We start from the raw sequence: 20,629 nt of genomic DNA, 5'->3' as shown, positions 1-20,629 counted from the left end.
CCCCTCCACACATGGAGGACAACCTACCTTGAAAAACACTATCCCCTTTCGGAACTTTCCGATATTACATCTAAAAACACCCTGCTGGGATCGAACACTCCCTGACCAAAATCAAGAACTTCATGTTTCATCCATATCACACATGAACAGCTCTATACTAATTGCTGCTCAAAATAAATAAAATAAATAACCTATTTTTTTATTATTTATTTTTATCTATACTTATTTCTATTATATATAACCTAAATGGCGTTCTCCCGTTTGGATGTTTTCAAAAAAGCCTAAAATTGGCTTCCAAATGGCACGTTATTTAGAATAAATCAATTCACTAATTGCTATACATCGCCTGAAAATTTAAAAGCCTGCTTGTTTTCTCCCCCAAATAAACCTCATCCGGCACAGGTAACCCCGGTGATCAAGACCGGGGAACAAGGAGTTAAGCAGACCTTCTACCATCCTCTGCCAATAGGACCCTGAATTGGGACCCAAACTCCGCCCCCTGTGTCGGCGGCCGCATGAAATGTACCGTTCAGATTGAAGACAGGATGCGCGCGCACCCGCGACGCGTCATCCGGCAAGGATCTTCTGTTACACAAGCATGCGTCTATTGCGCATGCGTGAACGATATAAAAGGCCGGGAATCTCAAACAGGGCGTCACTTCCCTCGAGCTGAGGGACGGTGAGGACGCTCGGACCACGCTACTCGGACCTTCCACCCTTCTTCCCCCTTAACCAAAGGACAAAACTGTAAGTATACCATAGTGCAAAAGATGCACTGATGGTATCTTTATACTGGAATACACTTTTGACAAGACTTTTCCTGTTCACTATATTTAGAACAGGAACAGTTGGACCAGCACCCCACAGTGGAGACCACTGGAACTGTATAGCATTACAAGACCAGTCGGGACAACACGCCACCTAGTGGACAAATGCTGGAACCAATATTGCTTATATAATCCTATGTCACAAAGTAAGTACTAAAACAATATGGAACATATAAAAGTAAATATTGTTCTTAAATATTTAACCAAATACTCCCTTCCATATACAGACCTGACCTAATACGGGTTGATCCAATACCTTCTTCCCTCAACTGGTCTAGAGAATATACTTAACCAGTAAGTACATAACCAATACCACTGGCACATGTACTATAAACATACAAACGTATACTAATACCGCCACCTTATACATCCCAGTAGCTTTATCCTGTTGATTCATATGAGGACCGGAGGACCACAAGCAGGCCCAGGCAATTCTCTATCTAAGTATGTATCACATGACCTACCATGAAACAAATGTCTCAGGATGGTCAAAAAACTAAATACCCTTACTACCATTTCACATATCTTGCAGAGATGGTTGACATTTTTCCTTGACAAAGGCCCCCCGCCGAAACGCGTAGGAATCCAAATACTCTCTCAAAACAAAGATCCAACGCCAACCATAGACGTTTAGACCACAAGAGAGAGACTAATGTCACATTTCCACCATGTCACTTTTTTCATACTATTCTCCTTCACTCTCACCTATGGGTTCTTAGCCCATACATCACATGTAACATATGTTCTGCTAAACCAGAAATGTATGATAATTTCTTTTATGTTATTTTGAAATAAATATTATATTTATACTTAGAATACTTTTGTGTATATTAGCCCCTTTAAAGTCCCACAAACCTTGACTCGAGGCACCAAACCTCTTTCTTCAAAGGTCTCGAAACAATTACAAGATGCTCTGTTCCACAAGTGGATTAAAAAGCGGGCTACTCATACATGGCTTCCAACTGTCCCTGATTTGAAACAAAGCGCCTGTGTCTCTCATTTTGGTCTGATCTATATAGTTGTATATAAAATGTACTTTTTAATTTTCAAAAAGGGTTATCCAGTGCTAAACCTTTCACCCAAATTCTAAATTGCTGCATTTGCAAATGTCAAAAACCGGTATAAAGGAATGGTAGTGGTAAAGAAAAAAGCACTTGTAGGTTTAACTAATCATTTTTTGTATAATCCCCCCTGCCTACATACTTTTGCTAATAGTTGTCACTCATTCCCATCTCAAAAAGTTGGGAGGTATGCTCATATACTGTCATTTACAACTGAAGTGTTCTCCACTGCTTGATTGATAAGGTTGCCTGAGTCTAGGTCTATCAAATGTATATTTTCCTCATGTTTATGGATTTTTTTTTTTCTATTAAATCTTTTATTTATTTTTTCAACATACACATATAATCTCATAAAATCCACAAAAACAAAGTACATATTACATAAATTCCCCCAGAGCCCCCAGTCGTAAACATTCTGTGAAGTGAGATAGGGCAAAAACTATATATTTGCAATCATCATTAATAGTAAAAAATGTAAAAAAAAGTGAAAAAAGTGAAAGAAAAGAAGAAAAAAAAAGGGGGGAGAGAAAAAAAGTGCAACACACATTTCCAGTGTATTACAATCAACATATCACTCGGAAAAAACATTACAACTATTAGTGAAAGGGGAAAAAAAAAAAAAAAAAACAATGTTTATGGATTTAAAACTGACATAAGGAGATCAAAGCAGACACCTAGAGGGATACAAGTGTAGAAGGTGTTAGGCTTCCGATTTTTGATCTGTCATATATACTGTATATACTGAATCCTCCTTGACTTGCCTTTCCTTTGGAGCTTTTAGGAAGGTCTAGAACAGCAATAAAGCAATGCCAAGGAACTTCTAGGTGGCCTAGAAAACAAAGTTAGATACTTGTGTACTTGCTTTTAACACCTTAGGTCAGTTATAGAACTTTAAAAATTCAAGATGGAAATCTAGTATATGGTAAGTCCCAAAAACACCTCACCCCCTGCATCTCCTTTGTAAAGAATAGTAGAACTCTTCTGCTGGTTACAGAGTTTCATGGACCTATAGAGTACTATTATATATTTTTTGGTTAAGTTGCAATATCAAATCTCACAAGCAGATAGACAGCTATAAATGAAATGTAAAACTATAGCATTTATTGTTGATAAAATCTGGGAGTGGTGGGGTGGTGGATAAGACTCAGAAAAGAAAATACATTTTGGCACACATATTCTTTTTATTTGAAACATACAATGCTTTAAACCTTTCTCATAGGAACTGCTGTGGACATCCCGAGTCAAAACTATGAGGCTAACACAAGTCTTTGCGATTTCTTTACTTGTTGTACTCCTCAGCTCAGGTCAGTACCTCTGTCATAACTAATCCAGGCTGCTCCTTACATTGGATACATGGTTATAAAGAAGTTAATGCAAACTGGTGCACAGACTATGAACACTAAAGTATAATAAACAAGCAGTAAAAGCCCTTTAAAACTACCTGTAAAGTGGCATAGGCCCTGTAATAGAAGATAAAAAAGGGGCTGGGTCTCCCAAGTGATGTCATTGACTAAATATGGACATGACCATATTTAGTCAGTGACCTTTAGTTTGCCGTTTGCTGACCCTCTGAACAAGAAAAACCACCAGCTCATCCCTATTAGAGCCTGACGGTCTAAAACTCAATTTCAGTGTCATTGTTCTGATCTTTGACATTCTTTGAGAATGAATTGTTTCATAGTGCCGGCTGCTAGAGAGATAAGTTAGGGTGTTAGGCTTTTTTACTGCTTGATAAGAATATGTAATTGGTTTACTGTCCATAATCTGGGCACTTTTAAGTTATATTATTATTAGGGTCAAGGATTATGAAGTTTATGTTCTGTTTTTAGGTTAAGCCTTAAAAGTTAAGTGTTGGAGGTGAGGTACCTGTTAAAGTGTATGTAAAGTGTATTGGCAAAACCAAAGTAGAAAAGCAACACAGTAAATTAATAGTTCAAATCAGGAAATAATTTGTGATATCCAATACAATACAGTAGCCTAGGTACCCCTAGGAGTGAATCCGGTATGTACTGCAGTACTAAGTATAAAAAGTAGCCCTCCGCTGGAGAGATTATGCCTTAGGTGAAAAAATAGGGTTAACAGAGTATGAGACAAGCTAGCTCACTTGAAGTCTATGGACCAGAGGGACTAGGCTTAGGCTTGAGAGTTTGCCACACTTCTCTCAACCCAATTTTGCTTCCAGGTAGGCCACAAACTCTGGACGGTTCTGAAGGTTAGCTTCTGCCACCTCAGGTGGGGCCCTTTAATGTTGGCGTACATAAACTGTTGTGTTTTGAGAGATGACAAGTTCAGGGACATATAGTTGACAGGTTTTCCTTAGTCAGTAGGTGTACCCCTTTAAGAGCGCCAGGGCGATGTAGGTGCATGCATGAAGTTGGGAATACACTGTGAACAGGGCATTTGGAGTATATACGTTCAGATTTCTGTGCAGCACTTACAGTGTGTAAAGGGGTATAGACAAAGTAAACAGACTGGGGTGATAGTGGAAATTGTGTTTGGCCTTGGGGTCTCCTGCTGCTAGTGGGGAAGGGGGGCAATAGAGAACTTGGTTTCGCTTTAGAGGAACTGGGCAAATGTAAGGAGAAGGTACCTCTGTGTCTGATTTGGAAATGGAACTCACTAGTTACTTAAGCTGTTAAATGGGTCTGACCGGTCTCACCCAGTACTAAAGCGGCATTCTCTGGATGCTGGAATACTCCCTCTGCATGGTGCCCTTAGTTGGTAATGCAGCAGCAGCAGCCCAGACAGGTACAACATGTGACAAATCTGGATAGTGACCACCTTAGATCCTCTCAGCAGCTTGGCATTCGCTCAACAGTTCATCGTTAGAGCTCCTGCTTAGCCATGCTGGATGCAGTACAGCCCGGTCAAATTCAGCACAGCTCTTTCATCCACCTTTCCAGTTGGTGAGTTTTTCCCCAAGTGCCCGGTTTCTTCCTGGGCTTTTCATTTTAACCCCCTCGTTCTTCCCTTTTGTGCTGGTCACTATGGGACTTGTAGTTGTGACCCAAGCTTAACTGTATGTAGACTTTCTTTTGAGACTACGATTCCCCTGATGCTCTGGGTACCTGTATTAGTGCTATGGTGAAAATAAAGCAGCAACTCTTGACAACTTGTGGGCAAATAAAGTTCTGTATGTATGTGTCATACCTGTGGGATTCCCATAGAAGCTGGATATCACTGTAGTAGGCACCACTACTACAGTGATTTCCACTAGCCCTACTTATGATTGCTCAGCTTTTAGGGAACACTTTGCATTTTCTCAATTAATGGAATTTGTTTTCTGATTGGACACAATAGAGATGATACTTTTCATCCACTGAGAAAATGGAAAGTGTTCTCTGAATGGCGCCCATGCCGAGAGAGAGAACGCTTGTATTCAACAAGCATTAGGGCAACCGGACGCTAGCAGCAATTACTGTAGTAGTGGTGCCTACTAAAGAAAACAAACTATAAGAATGTGCACACCTTTTGTTTTGTTGTTTTGATGTGCCTGGAATATATTGAATTATTTAAACTGAAAATTCAATTGGGCTTTAACATACTGTTTATTTTCCATCTTTAGGAATCGAGAGTTTCAGGATCCATAAACGAGAAACTGAAGAGGAGCCTGGCATTCTGGAAAAAGCACAAGGATTTTTCCAATCAGCATTCAGCAGCATCAGCTCTGTAGCAGAGGGAGTGTATGACAAAGTAAAAGAGACTGGCGTTCCTGACAAAATTAAGTGAGTATATGAGAAAAAAGCATAAATGTTATAAACCTTGCAAGTTAACTTTACATAATAGTTTGGTACAACATGTGTTCAAAAATGCAACAGAGATTGTGTGCTGCAAAGATTGAGGTCTGACTTTTTACATCTTATTGCCCTTGGAAACCTGAAATATAGATGACCTCCATCTGCCAAAGCTAGTTACCTGGCTGCCTCTGGCCTTCTGAAGTAAAAAAGTAGTGATACTACAGGATCATCCTGCCAGCCAGGGAACTAGCACTTTCAGATGGAGAGGTCTGCAATGGCAGCCAGCATGCCCACCTAGTACAGGGTATTATTCAATTATTACTCTCATATTCAGCTACAGTGCTTTGAAAAAGTATTCGGCCCCCTTGAACTTTGCGAACTTTTGCCACATTTCAGGCTTCAAACATAAAGATATAAAACTGTAATTTTTTGTGAAGAATCAACAACAAGTGGGACACAATTATGAAGTGGAACAAAATTTATTGGATATTTCAAACTTTTTTAATAAATAAAAAAACTGAAAAATTGGGCGTGCAAAATTATTCAGCCCCCTTAAGTTAATACTTTGTAGCGCCACCTTTTGCTGCGATTACAGCTGTAAGTCACTTGGGATATATCTCTATCATTTTTGCACATCGAGAGACTGAAATTTTTGCCCATTCCTCCTTGCAAAACAGCTCGAGCTCAGTGAGGTTGGATGGAGAGCGTTTGTGAACAGCAGTTTTCAGTTCTTTCCACAGATTCTCGATTGGATTCAGGTCTGGACTTTGACTTGGCCATTCTAACACCTGGATATGTTTATTTGTGAACCATTCCATTGTAGATTTTGCTTTATGTTTTGGATCATTGTCTTGTTGGAAGACAAATCTCCGTCCCAGTCTCAGGTCTTTTGCAGACTCCATCAGGTTTTCTTCCAGAATGGTCTTGTATTTGGCTCCATCCATCTTCCCATCAATTTTAAGCATCTTCCCTGTCCCTGCTGAAGAAAAGCAGGCCCAAACCATGATGCTGCCACCACCATGTTTGACAGTGGGGATGGTGTGTTCAGGGTGATGAGCTGTGTTGCTTTTATGCCAAACATAACGTTTTGCATTGTTGCCAAAAAGTTTGATTTTGGTTTCATCTGACCAGAGCACCTTCTTCCACATGATTGGTGTGTCTCCCAGGTGGCTTGTGGCAAACTTTAAACGACACGTTTTATGGATATCTTTAAGAAATGGCTTTCTTCTTGCCACTCTTCCATAAAGGCCAGATTTGTGCAGTATACGACTGATTGTTGTCCTATGGACAGAGTCTCCCACCTCAGCTGTAGATCTCTGCAGTTCATCCAGAGTGATCATGGGCCTCTTGGCTGCATCTCTGATTAGTCTTCTCCTTGTATGAGCTGAAAGTTTATAGGGACGGCCATGTCTTCGTAGATTTTCAGTGGTCTGATACTCCTTCCATTTCAATATTATCGCTTGCACAGTGCTCCTTGGGATGTTTGAAGCTTGGGAAATCTTTTTGTATCCAAATCCAGCTTTAAATTTCTCCACAACAGTATCTCGGACCTGCCTGGTGTGTTCCTTGTTCTTCATGATGCTCTCTGTGCTTTAAAGGGACCTCTGAGACTATCACAGTGCAGGTGCATTTATACGGAGACTTGATTACACATAGGTGGATTCTATTTATCATCATTAGTCATTTAGGTCAACATTGGATCATTCAGAGATCCTCACTGAACTTCTGGAGAGAGTTTGCTGCACTGAAAGTAAAGGGGCTGAATAATTTTGCACGCCCAATTTTTCAGTTTTTTATTTGTTAACAAAGTTTGAAATATCCAATAAATTTCGTTCCACTTCATGATTGTGTCCCACTTGTTGTTGATTCTTCACAAAAAAATTACAGTTTTATATCTTTATGTTTGAAGCCTGAAATGTGGCAAAAGGTCACAAAGTTCAAGGGGGCCGAATACTTTCGCAAGGCACTGTATATTTTATCTGAGCCTGATGCTTAAACTTGAGCGTTAGAATTACTTGAGGTCTGATAATTGTTGCCATGTCAACTGTCTCTTTGACAAGTGTTGAGGAGGCTGTATGTTAATGTTTTCACCCCTAAAAGCTCACACAATCATGCACGTGGTTGCGGGCTGGTTGCAGCCCGGCCCCATTCACTTAAATGGCAGCACTGACTACCAAACATAGTTTCATAGTTACATAGTTAGTCAGGTTGAAAAAAGACACAAGTCCATCTGGCTCAAACAATAAAAAAAAAAAAAACAGTAAAGAAAACCCAACCATACAATCCCATATACACAATCCTATACCCGCAGTTGATCCAAAGGAAGGCGAAAAAACCCCAACAAAGCATTATCAAATTTGCAGCAGGGGAAAAAAAATCCTTCCTGATCCCCCGAGAGGCAATCGGATATTCCCTGGATCAACTTTACCTATAAATATTAGTAGCCATTTATATTATGTACACCCAGGAAAGAATCCAGGCCTTTTTTAAAGCAATCTCGTGAGCTGGCCAGAACCACCTCTGGAGGGAGTCTATTCCACATTTTCACAGCTCTTACAGTGAGGAAACCTTTCCCTATTTGGAAACAAAATCAGTTTTTCTCTAGACCAGTGGTTCTCAACTCCGGTCCTCGGGACCCACTAACAGGCCAGATTTTAAGTATTACCTTGGAGAGATGCAGACTAGAATACTGCAATCACTGAACAGAAAATGAGATCACCTGTGATGTAATTTAGTCATCTTGCAAACCTGGCCTGTTAGTGGGTCCCGAGGACCGGAGTTGAGAACCACTGCTGTTTCAGCCATTGAGGAATGAGAGACTGGGGAGAAGCTCAGCTTTTGGGCACATCGCTGAATCGAGAGGAAGCTCAGGTGAGTATTAGGGGGGCTTCATACAGAAGGTTTTTTACTTTCATGCATAGAATGAACCACTTTAACCACTTTGAGCTATAAATGTATTCTTTAACAGTCCTAGACAATAATCACATGCAAAACACTTATAGAGGCTAAGCAGAACTCTTTTTTTATTTCAATTTATACTATTAGAAGATAAAAACGAATTGTATGATATGGTTACTAAAAAAATGCGCTCAACATTTTACCCCCTACATTGTTTTACTGAACAAACTGATCCCCATACAACATGAACAAGCACCTTGTTTATGCAGCTGGAGCTGAGTACAGGTTTCTCATGGGGACACAGCGGCTGTATGGACACAGCTGCCCGTCCTAATGTATCAGTCATGCAGAGGAAAGTGAGCGGTCCTGGATACACCCCGTCTGTGTTCAGGGTCACTCACCCACTCCTGCAGGCCAGTCACAATAAGATGAGCAGTTATGTCCGTACAGCTTCTTCATCCTCAAAGAAAAGCTGGCACGTAGCTCCAAGCTCATAAAACAAGATAGTCATTTGTACGGACCACAGTGCCCATATAAATGAGGACTTCATTTTTCATGGAGAACTTCTTTGAAATGTTTAACCACTTTACCACCAGAGGATTTTGCTGTCTTACGTCCAGGCCACTTTTTGCGATTCGGCACTGTGCGACTTTAACTGACAATTGCGCGGTCGTACGACGCCGTACCCAAACGAAATGTATGTCCTTTTTTTCCCCACAAACAGAGCTTTCTTTTGGTGGTATTTGATCACCTGTGCGATTTTTACTTTTGGCGCTATAAACAAAAAAAGAGTGAAAATTTTGAAAAAATAACAATATTTTTCACATTTTTTTATATGAAATTCCCCCCAAAAAATGTAAAAATCAAAATTTTTTATCATTTTAGGCCAATTTGTTTTCTGCTACATATTTTTGGTAAAAAAAAATCGCAATAAGAGTATTTTGATTGGTTTGCGCAAAAGTTATTGCGTTTACTAACTAACGGAAAGATTTCTGTCATTTTGGTTTTTTTTTTTTTTAACGAGTAATGGCGGCGATCTGCGATTTTTTTTGCGGGACTGCGACATTGCGGCGGACAGATCGGACCCTTGACTGACATTTTTGACACTTTTGGGGGTACCAGTGACATTACTGCAGTAATCAGTGCTATATAAATGCACTGTTACTGTAAAAATGACACTGGCAGGGAAGGGGTTAATTTTTATTGGAGAGGGAGGGGTTAATGTATGCCTGGTGCTTACTGACATGTGTGGGGGGAGGTGACTGAGTGACACAGGGACAGATCGCAGGTTCAGCTATGCTGAACCCTGCAATCTGACCCTGCCTGTCACTTAGGAGATCCGCCCGCTTGTGTTTACACAAGCGGGCGGATCTCCACACTCGATTCCCCGCCGATCGGGGAAGAGCGGCGGCGATCGCCGTCACTCCTCCCTTGGCCCGACTCCCGCTGTGACTGAAAACAGCGGGAGCGAGCCCCCAGCGGCGCGCGTGCGCCGCCCACAAGGGGAGGAGTCCAGCGGCGTAGGTCTACGTCGCTGGACGATAACAAGCCACATTGCCGCAGTAGCAGCAATGTGAGCGGTCGTTATGTGGTTATAAAAAGGGATTTATGCTGATAGAAGTCATAGACATAGCTGGAGATTACATAGTACTGAATATATTTTATATGCTGACATTTTATTCCCAGGGAAATTTATGACCAGACGACAGAGAAGGTGACCATCTATTACGGCGTCCTCTCAGACCAGGTATATCACCTGGCTGGCAACCCCTGATGGAGGATGCGTTCTACAAATCATAAGTGATGAAGAGAGTCCGAGGCATTAATATGACCATTTCAGAAACTTGATCTCACTGATTTTCTACCTGCAATGAGTACTATCCTTTTTATTCAAGAACAAAAAATAAAGCATTAATTGCACCAAAATGATCCAGTTTTATTTCTTATAGTGCCAACAATGTGCTCCAGAAACAAAAATAGTGATGCTGAGCACCCTGCTCCTGCGCTCAGAACTAGGTCCTCAGGCTGCCTCTATCACGGAACTCACACTTGGCATCAACTATGGCTAAGCTTTGCTGCCCTCTACGACCAGGGTGGTCAACCAAACACTGCATATAAAAACAAAGAAAGGGGCGCACCAGCCTAGCGCATTATCCTCAGCGGGCTTTTTAATAACATAAATTTTAAAATCAGCTACTCACAAACATGCGTAATAATCCAGCATTTCAATTCCATAGCATCTTTATAAAAGTCCAATGTCTCGTGAAGACGGAGGGCTGACGCATTTCGAGGCCGTGCCTCTTCCTCAGAGCCTCACAGCCCTTTACATATTCTACATTCACATTCCCGCAGAGACTTGAGCGTAGGTGGAGCTGTTTTGGCCTGACTGTTCATTATCAGGTTTGGAAGGACCATTTGTGTGGAGAATGCCAAGTCTTGTGCAGTTGTATATAGTAACCAATCAGCTTCCAGCAGATCCGCCTGCTCAGCGGGGAATCTGTCCACTGATCCCCGCTGAAAAGGCAGATTACAAATCTGTGTCGGTCCATATACAGTATGTAGAGCAGACACAGACACAGCCTGCTTTCCTCTGTGGGAGGTTGGATGTAAATAGACCGTCTGTCTGTTTACATCCGACTGATCCACCAGACATATGGGAAATGGATTCCCCATCCATCTGTTTTTAGCGGATAGAATCGGATGCCAGTGAGTATGATATAAAGGTGCAATATAAAATAACACGGCACTGGTGTAAAGTCATGTTGGAACAGAAGAGGCCTTCCCCAGACTGTTCCCACAAAGTTGGGAGCATGAAATTGTCCAAAATGTCTTAATATGCTAATCCCTTAAGAGTATCCTTCATTGGAACTAAGGGGCCAAGCCCATCCCCTGAAAAACTACCCCACACCATAATCCACCCTCCGCCAAGTTATTTTGACCAGTGCGCAAAGCAAGGTCCATAAAGACATGGATGAGCAAGTTTGGGGTGAAGGAACTTGACTGGCCTGACCTCAACCCAATAGAACTCCTTTGGGATGAATTGGAGTGGAGACAGCGAGCCAGGCCTTCTCAACCAACATCAGTGCCTGACCTCACAAATGCGCTTCTGGAAGAATGGTCAAACATTCTCATAGGCACACTCCTAAACCTTGTGGGCAGCCTTCCCAGAAGAGTTGAAGCTGTTATAGCTGCAAAGGGTGGACCAACTTAATATTGAACCCTATAGACTAAGACTGGAATGCCATTAAATTTCATGTACGTGTAAAGGCAGGCGTCCCAATACTTTTGAAAATATAGTGTAAGTGCATATATATAATGCTGGCAACAAGAGGGTAAGTACTCTATCTCCCAGGTATAAATGCACATACTAGGGCTAATTTGGGAACCATTTATCCTACCAGCATGTGTTTTGAGTGTAGGAGGAAAGCAGAATACCCAGTCTCTATGAAGATATTGCACTAACCAGAATTCAAACCAAGGACCCCATTGCTATACGGCAGAGGTCCTAACCACTAAGCTACTGTGCTGTCTACTTTTCTGATGAAAAGTTTATGGATCATCAGCAAGAAATCAAGACCCCACTAACAATTTAATGTTGAATATATGTTATTGAGATTTTAAACAAAAGAGGATAAACAAGAAACAATAACTGCAAAGTAACAGTCGATAGCCAAATGTACATGGAATATAGGGAAGGGTTCAGAAATTGAAGCAGGATTACACATAATATTCGTGAAGTATAAACAGTGCCATCTAGTGTTCATAAACAAGTATACATGCAAATATTCATCACCCACTAACAATTTAAATGGCATCATCATGCTTCCTTGGAAAGATTATTGCAGTTCAAGAAGTTTATATTTTGAACTTTTATTGCAGGGATGTAATATGTGTAACAGGTTCATTATCAATAAAGATTTAATGTACAAGTTCGTCTTTATGTAATAATCCCCCTTCGTAAAGCAGCTAGCTGTGCCACCACCAAAACACCAAGAGTCCTCCTTCCACCTATCACGTGTTTGTGATTATGAGTTCAGATGTCAGGAGTATGTAATAAACAGTGTACAGGGTCCAGAAGTGTTTAACACACAGAATGCAGGGGTCAGGAGTGTGTAATGTACATAGTTCAGGGGTTAGATATTGTAACGCTCCAGCGTTTTACGTATGATGTGGATTTTCAGCTGCAGAAATATTCCACTTCAGTAGTCATGTAGAGAAACGCTGAGACACCAATCCCAACTCCCAATGACTCATCATGTGTGGAGGATCTCAATTCAGCAAGTAAATACACACACTCAATAAGATGTTTCCTAGAGTGACTTATGTATATAGTAACACAGTGATGATAGGCTGAAGAGACAGGTTGGGTAGAGATGGTAGATGACAGACACTTGAAAGGAAATGTTCTTGAAAGTAAGATAGTAGCAGATGGGATGCAGATAGGTTTAGCAATCATGTATGGTAGCAGATGACAGAGTAGCAGGTGGACATACAAGAGAGATCAACCCAGTGCAAGAACAGGTGGTAGTAGGCTCAAGAGCTAGCAATCTTAGATAATGCAGATGTAGTAATAGTCCTTAGTATGCAGAGCTAGATAGTGTAAGCTTTAGTATAAAGGTTATAGAGGTTTCCCCTGTGGGGTACTTATCACTAATAGCAATGTAGCAGAGGAGAGGTTCGGCAAGAGCGGATGATCCGGTAGTGGGATACAGGGATCAGCGCAGCGTGGTTCCGACAGCGAGGTATGCTTGCAAGCATGAGAGCTTCAAGACAGGTTAGCATCAAGGCACAAAGCAGTTTGAACGAACACATGTGAGTGAGAGCCGGCGATCTAAATAGCCATCCAGTCCGGCGCTCAGTGATGACAGCATCAGTCTTAAAGGTGTATGCGCACCTTACCAAAAGAGAATGGTGGGGCGCATACACTTATGAAAGAGTAATTAGGGTACCCAAAGGTACCAGAACATTACAGATATACAGTATGTAGTGCACACTGTGTGGGGGTCTGGTGCATTTAATATTTATAGTGCAGGGTTCAAGTTTAGGGTGCACAGTGCACACTGCCAGGACTGCCTATATTTAGCAAATGGAGGCACATTACCCTTGGTTGCTAGGAAACAGATGGCTTACACTGCCTAGCATCCTTTGTTGCTGGGACGCAGACAGCTCATACCCCCTAGCACCCTTGGTTGCTAGGATGCAGGAGACTCACACCACCTAGTGGTTAAACAATTAACTTATGACTTAGGGACAGCTAATTAGAACTTAACTGAAAAAGTTGTTTAAGATTAGTATATAAATCCAAAAAGGGAAGAAGTATGCACAATGGACACATCTATTAAGAATTTGACGAAAAAAGAAGACTGGGGAACGTGAAAGGATTTCCTAAAGAGATGTGTTTTTATGGCACATTTAAAGAATTTAATGATAACATTATGGAAAGCATTCCAGAGAAGTGGTTCAGCCTATAATAAATAAATCCTGGATGTTAGAGAGGGATGTGAAGAGGTTCATGCCACCTAGTGGTTGCTAGGACTCCTTGGGTCCTAGAACACAGACAGCTCACATTGCCTAACGTCCTTGGTTGCTAGGATGTAGGCAGCTCTAAAAGAGTGCAGACTACTCCTCCTTAGCCAATGGGTGCTGCAACCTTCCCCAGCCTGCCACATGTGACTGAAAACAAAAAGGAGATGCTAAGTAGGAGCAGAAGAAAACACAAGTAGTCTGGAACAATGAGCAGATAAGATATAGTCTTACTTCTGCACTCTGTGTGTTACTTACTCCTGTCCCCTTGTGCAAAAATGACTCCTGATCCAGGCCATCTATATGGTACATTTGGAAGGAATGGAGTCCACTCAACTTCCTCTTAGAGCCGATTCACACTGAGGCGACACGACTTCGGGGGGCGACCTGTGAAGTCGCGTGCACCGCTGTGCACTGCGACTTTGGCGCGACTTGCAGGGACTTCACATAATGGAAGTCTATGCAAGTCGCTCCGAGGTCGCCCCAAAGTAGTACAGGACCCTTTTTCTAAGTCAGAGCGACTTGTGTCGCTCCTATTAGAACGGGTCCTGTACTACTCAATGGACCGCGACCGACCGCGACTTGTCAGGCTGACAAGTCGCCTGACAAGTCACGGCAGTGTGAATGGGCTCTTAAGAGGTCAAAAAGATAACCTCTCAATACCAACACCATGCACACTGCCACCAGTCACAGAGAAAACAGGCCACGATAGGACTTCTGAATTTCCTGATCTGTATATTTACTCTATAACAGTAACAACCAGGCAGTTGCTTTTGTAGCCAGGAGCGGATTACCATTATCTGACACTGCAGACTTATTCTTTGCTCTCTCAGACTGTCTTTATGCTCTTGCATGCATCAGAGACTGGAAGAAAAGCATTGTGGGAAATATAGTATTCTAAAAAGGATATTACTGCACTGCTGAACTGTTCATGAACTACACCTCCCAGCAGGCCATTAACTCCAGGGGAGAATTGTGGGAGAGACTATAAAAGGTTCTGCTGAACAGGTCCATGCTCTCCTGCTTCCAGGGATCCATGGTGTGTGCATCGGTCCGCCACAGAGAGAGGACTGTGGCCGACTGCATGCTATCCAGCTGTCTGCAGACTCAGCCCATGTGGGACAGATGACACTTGCTACATTGTGGACATCCCTGCAGTATTGCTGATCGAGTTGAAGTCGGCGGGACTCACTGAAACAGCAGAGCACAGCCATCTCAGTGTCTCACAGCATGGAGAGTTGCCGCTGCCTGTTCTTCCAAAACTCATAAGAGGGACATCAGGATTGGTGAGAGAGCAACTGCACAGAGTCCAGTTACATGATTCTACAATTTCTCTTAAACACTAAACACAGACATTCTACACCTGGATCAGTTAGTGGAGCATCATTAATCAGAACCAGCTACTTTGCATTGTCTGTTTCACACTGTGCTACACTGGGGAATCATTTGCTCTTTGACCTCCAACTGCCAGTTAAGATAATAGAAAGGCCTTGCATTCTGAACATTGCTATCTCATTGCTTTTAAAGGGGACACATTACTGGTATCTAGATTACCTCATCTCTCATTAGGATACAGGTACTCTGGGCAGAATCACGTACAGGTACATCATTCTGCCCTTCCATGTCTGATTGGACACATCAGGAGCCAATTAATGGATCCGGTGGACTAGATGTCCGCTGGGACCTATCCAATCATTCTTGGCAGAGGCAGAACACGGGTCTGCCTATGTAAACAAGGCAGATCGCCATTCTGTTAGTAGGTGTTACGGAACAGGGCACCCCTGAGCAGGTACCTCCGTTGACAGATGCTCCTAGTGCTTCCCGAGGGCTCCAAGCACTCCACCAGACACCGTAAGCACTTCAGACTCCACGAACCGCCGCAGCTTGGTTAGGGTCTTGGCATCTCCTACCCACCCTGGACCAACGACAAGGCTCCAGGTTCCTGTGGGTGAACCTCTCTTTCCCCAGAGAGTGCAGCACGAACAAGCTCTACACAAGCTCTTACAAGAGCTTAGTGATTCTCTAAGAGAGTATGGAAGACCATAGCAATCCCTGCAGCAGATTCCCCCAATAACGAGACAAAGCTCCGAGATGAGGGTAAAACAGGAACAACATTTATTGGAAGAACAGAGCACACTTTTATACAGAAATTGGAACATCCTTCCCCAACAACCGCTTTCCCATTGGTCAATTGTAAAGTACTTGCAGTTCTCACTAAGGTCCTCTCCAGCATATGCAAATGAGGGCTTGAAAATGAGTCAACAGGGATTGGTCAGATAGTTTTGACCAATGCAAGGAGACAGAAGCCCCAGGGGGCAATCAATGTACACAATAGTCAGACACAGAACAATGGTTCCCTAACGAGCCGTCAATACACATTACTCTGAGTGTCAATAGACCGCCCGTCTCCTCAGAACTTCCTGTAATGCCCATATTAGGAGTTGGCTTCCTGTTCCTTACAGTTTACAGGAATACGTTTTAGCTTCCAGGAGAGGCAAGGCTCCATTAGCCACATGTTTAAAGAAACACAAAAAGACACAAAAATGCACAACTCCCAGTCTACTGAACAGAACCCCTACATTCAACCCATCCCCAGATAGCCTGGATCTGAGCGCTCAACATATCCAAACAGCACTCAGATGCCACAAACAAAGTCAAATTGCCATGGGGTTTACGTTTAGCCTGGGCTGATGAGAGGGTCCATAGTCCCATTGCAGGAGGCGAGCAATCAGGCTTCTCCAACGCCCAGTGGCGAGATTGGTCTCGTCACATCTCTCCCCCTTTCCAAAAAGACTAACAGGGTACCTGACCTCCTGCCGGTCAGTGCCCTTGCTAGTCCAGCAGCCCACCCACAAAACAGAAAAAACAGTACGGCCCACCCACAATAAATGGTTACTACACCTGGTTAGAGGAGAAACATGTCCATGTCCAGGTGCCTCACCATGGCTGTGTAGGGGACTGGTAGGCTGCCTTAGTGGGTTGCTGAGTGGGCAGAGACCAGCGGTACTCTGTCCTGGTGCCAGCACTACAACCGGAGTAGTCTGGTTGGAGCCTGGTTGCTGGAGGGGGAGACCGCCTGTCTCCCCTTTAGATACCCCACCATGCTGCTGTGGGGGAAGACCGACTGTCTTCCCTTTGGCTAAACAGCCCTGTTGCTGGGGGTCAGGACCGACTGTCCCTACCCCCTGTGCTGTGAGTGCAGAGACCACGGTCCCATCTGCACTGTTGGGGGGCTTACTGTCTCCCCCTGGTACATTAAGCTGCTGCTGGGGAGAGGGGGTAACAAGCTCCTCTCCCGATAGAACACTCTGCCCATCATTGATCCGCCGCTGGGGAGAGGTGGTAACAATCTCCTCTCCCATACATACTTCCAGTCTTTGCGGAGGGAGACCGACTGTCTCTCCTCCCAACACAGAGTCCTGCTGCTGGGGAAAGGAGACTGGGCTCTCTATTCCCTGTAGGATACTCTGCCGCTGGGAAATGGAGAGACTGGGCTCCCAATTCCCGGCACATCACACTGCTGCTGGGGAGGGAGGACACTGCTCTCCTCTCCCTGCACTTTACACTGCCGCTGGGGAATGGAGACTGGGCTCCCAATTCCCTGCAGGACCGGTGGAGAGACCTCGGTCCCATCTGCACTGGTGGGGGGCTTACAGTCTCCCCCTGGTACATTAAGCTGCCGCTGGGGAGAGGGGGTAACAATCTCCTCTCCCATACATACTTCCAGTCTTTGTGGAGGGAGACCGACTGTCTCTCCTCCCAACACAGAGTCCTGCTGCTGGGCGACAGGACCGACTGTCTCTGCCCCCTTTAACTCAGCCTGCCGCTGGAGAATGGAGACTGGGCTCCCAATTCCCAATAAATCAGGCTGCCGCTGGAGAATGGAGACTGGGCTCCCAATTCCCAATAAATCAGGCTGCCGCTGGGGAATGGAGATTGGGTTCTCCTCTTCCCTTAACTGTACCTGCCGCTGGAGTTCCTCCCAACGTGCCAGCTGGCCCTCTCTCTCTGCCCTGTCTAGCAGAGTCCCAAACACTAAGTTCTTCACAAACCGCTTGGATCTCTCCAGTGGATTGGGTCCGAAAAAGTTCAGCCGTAACCACACCATACGGTCATATTCTCTCAGAGAGTATCTGTACTCCACTGCTGGTTCCATCCCGTCGCTTGCCACCAATTGTTACGGAACAGGGCACCCCTGAGCAGGTACCTCCGTTGACAGATGCTCCTAGTGCTTCCCGAAGGCTCCAAGCACTCCACCAGACACCGTAAGCACTTCAGACTCCACGAACCGCCGCAGCTTGGTTAGGGTCTTGGCATCTCCTACCCACCCTGGACCAACGACAAGGCTCCAGGTTCCTGTGGGTGAACCTCTCTTTCCCTAGAGAGTGCAGCACGAACAAGCTCTACACAAGCTCTTACAAGAGCTTAGTGATTCTCTAAGGGAGTATGGAAGACCATAGCAATCCCTGCAGCAGATTCCCCCAATAACGAGACAAAGCTCCGAGATGAGGGTAAAACAGGAACAACATTTATTGGAAGAACAGAGCACACTTTTATACAGAAATTGAAACATCCTTCCCCAACAACCGCTTTCCCATTGGTCAATTGTAAAGTACTTGCAGTTCTCACTAAGGTCCTCTCCAGCATATGCAAATGAGGGCTTGAAAATGAGTCAACAGGGATTGGTCAGATAGTTTTGACCAATGCAAGGAGACAGAAGCCCCAGGGGGCAAACAATGTACACAATAGTCAGACACAGAACAATGGTTCCCTAACGAGCCCTCAATACACATTACTCTGAGTGTCAATAGACCGCCCGTCTCCTCAGAACTTCCTGTAATGCCCATATTAGGAGTTGGCTTCCTGTTCCTTACAGTTTACAGGAATACGTTTTAGCTTCCAGGAGAGGCAAGGCTCCATTAGCCACATGTTTAAAGAAACACAAAAAGACACAAAAATGCATAACTCCCAGTCTACTGAACAGAACCCCTACATTCAACCCATCCCCAGATAGCCTGGATCTGAGCGCTCAACATATCCAAACAGCACTCAGATGCCACAAACAATGTCAAATTGCCATGGGGTTTACGTTTAGCCTGGGCTGATGAGAGGGTCCATAGTCCCATTGCAGGAGGCGAGCAATCAGGCTTCTCCAACGCCCAGTGGCGAGATTGGTCTCGTCACAGTAGGGAAGACAGAGATCCTGTTTTTCTGCTAAGCAGGAACACGTATCTTTGTCTTCCCACAGTACAAGCACCACCCACACAGTTAGCAAGCACTCCCAGGGAACACATTTAACCCTTTGATCGCCCCTGATGTTAACCCCTTCCCTGCCAGTGTCATTAGTACAGAGACAGTGCATATTTTTTAGCTGGTCACTGGTCCCCAAAAAAGTATCATTCAGTCCCGCTATAAGTCACTGACCGCTGTCATTACTAGTAAAATAAATAAATAAATAAATAAAAATTAAATAAAAATATCCTCTAGTTTGTAGATGCGATAACTTTTGAACAAACCAATGAATATACGCTTATTGGGATTTTTTTTCCAAAAACATGTGGCAGAATACATATTGGCCAAAATTGATGAAGACATTTTTTTTATATTTTTTTACATTTTTTTTAATGTAAAAAAAAAAAAAGATTTTTTTATTGGATGCGTTTTATAGCAGAAATGAAAAAAAATATTTTTTTTTTTCAAAATTGTCGGCCTTTTTTTTCGTTATAGCGCAAGAGGTGATCAAACACTATTATCAGTTTAAATAATGCAGTGTTGTATCGCAAAAAATGGCCTGGAGAGCAAGAGGTTAAAAAGAAGTTACGGCTTGAGCAGAAAAGCCTGTCCCCTGGCAGCAAGCTGCAGAGTAGGATCTCTGCTCTTTATTTAGAAACAGTGGACTCTGTCTGCAGAGGTCTGACACAGTTAGAGCTAAATCCCTCAAATCAGCATAAAGTACAATTTTTACTTATTGCAGCGCTATAGGTCTGATCAGGGCTTTTTTTCTCAGCAAATAGGTACAGGAACTCAACCACGACAGCTCTCACCTCTGCATGCAAGCCCCCTCCATACCCCTATTTTCTCTCCACCTTCTTTAAAGCTTCACCATCTTTCATTTCCTACTTTTGTTGCTGTGTTAAACAGAAGCACACAGGCAGCTCTAGTACTTCCCTGCACACTGTAGTTGGCTCTGTTTCTCTCATTTGCAGGGAGATCATCCATTGGGGTTGTCGGCATCTGCACTGCACTCCTGGCACCTGCATCTCCCTTGTCCTCATCCTGCACTCAGTGGAAGACACTCAGAAGATCAGCCGTTGGGAGACAAACTGTCACTTGTAAACACAGAAGCCAGACTTCTGTGTTTACAAGTATTAGTGGTGAGCAGGGAGCAGTTCCACCGTGTTCTGGCTGAAAAAAAGCCCTGGGTCTGACCCAGCAGTGGGCATGTTGAAATGTTGCAGGGAGACCACTGCTTCCACACAGAGGTAAAGGATTCATCTCTACAGCAAGCATACTGCCATGGATTAAGCTTTTCTACTAAAGTTGTGGTTATTTTCTAAAGAAAATAAACTAAGACTATGCACTC

General features: G+C 43.6%; 1 protein-coding gene across 1 annotated transcript; it reads left to right on the top strand.

The window, feature by feature from the left end:
* The first annotated feature begins 3,089 nt into the window (after nucleotides 1-3,089).
* APOC2 (apolipoprotein C2) lies at nucleotides 3,090-10,333 on the top strand. Its single transcript, XM_082273896.1, has 3 exons — nucleotides 3,090-3,192; nucleotides 5,454-5,613; nucleotides 10,210-10,333. The coding sequence occupies exons 1-3, from the start codon at nucleotides 3,138-3,140 to the stop codon at nucleotides 10,295-10,297; spliced, it is 303 nt and encodes a 100-aa protein (XP_082130022.1). The 5' UTR covers nucleotides 3,090-3,137; the 3' UTR covers nucleotides 10,298-10,333.
* Nucleotides 10,334-20,629: the final 10,296 nt, after the last annotated feature.

Source organism: Pelophylax lessonae (genome assembly GCF_965119305.1).
Source record: "Pelophylax lessonae genome assembly, chromosome: 12".
Taxonomy (NCBI): Eukaryota; Metazoa; Chordata; class Amphibia; order Anura; family Ranidae; genus Pelophylax; species Pelophylax lessonae.
The sequence above is the reverse complement of the archived record's forward strand: the minus strand, read 5'-3'. Positions and strand labels throughout refer to the sequence as shown.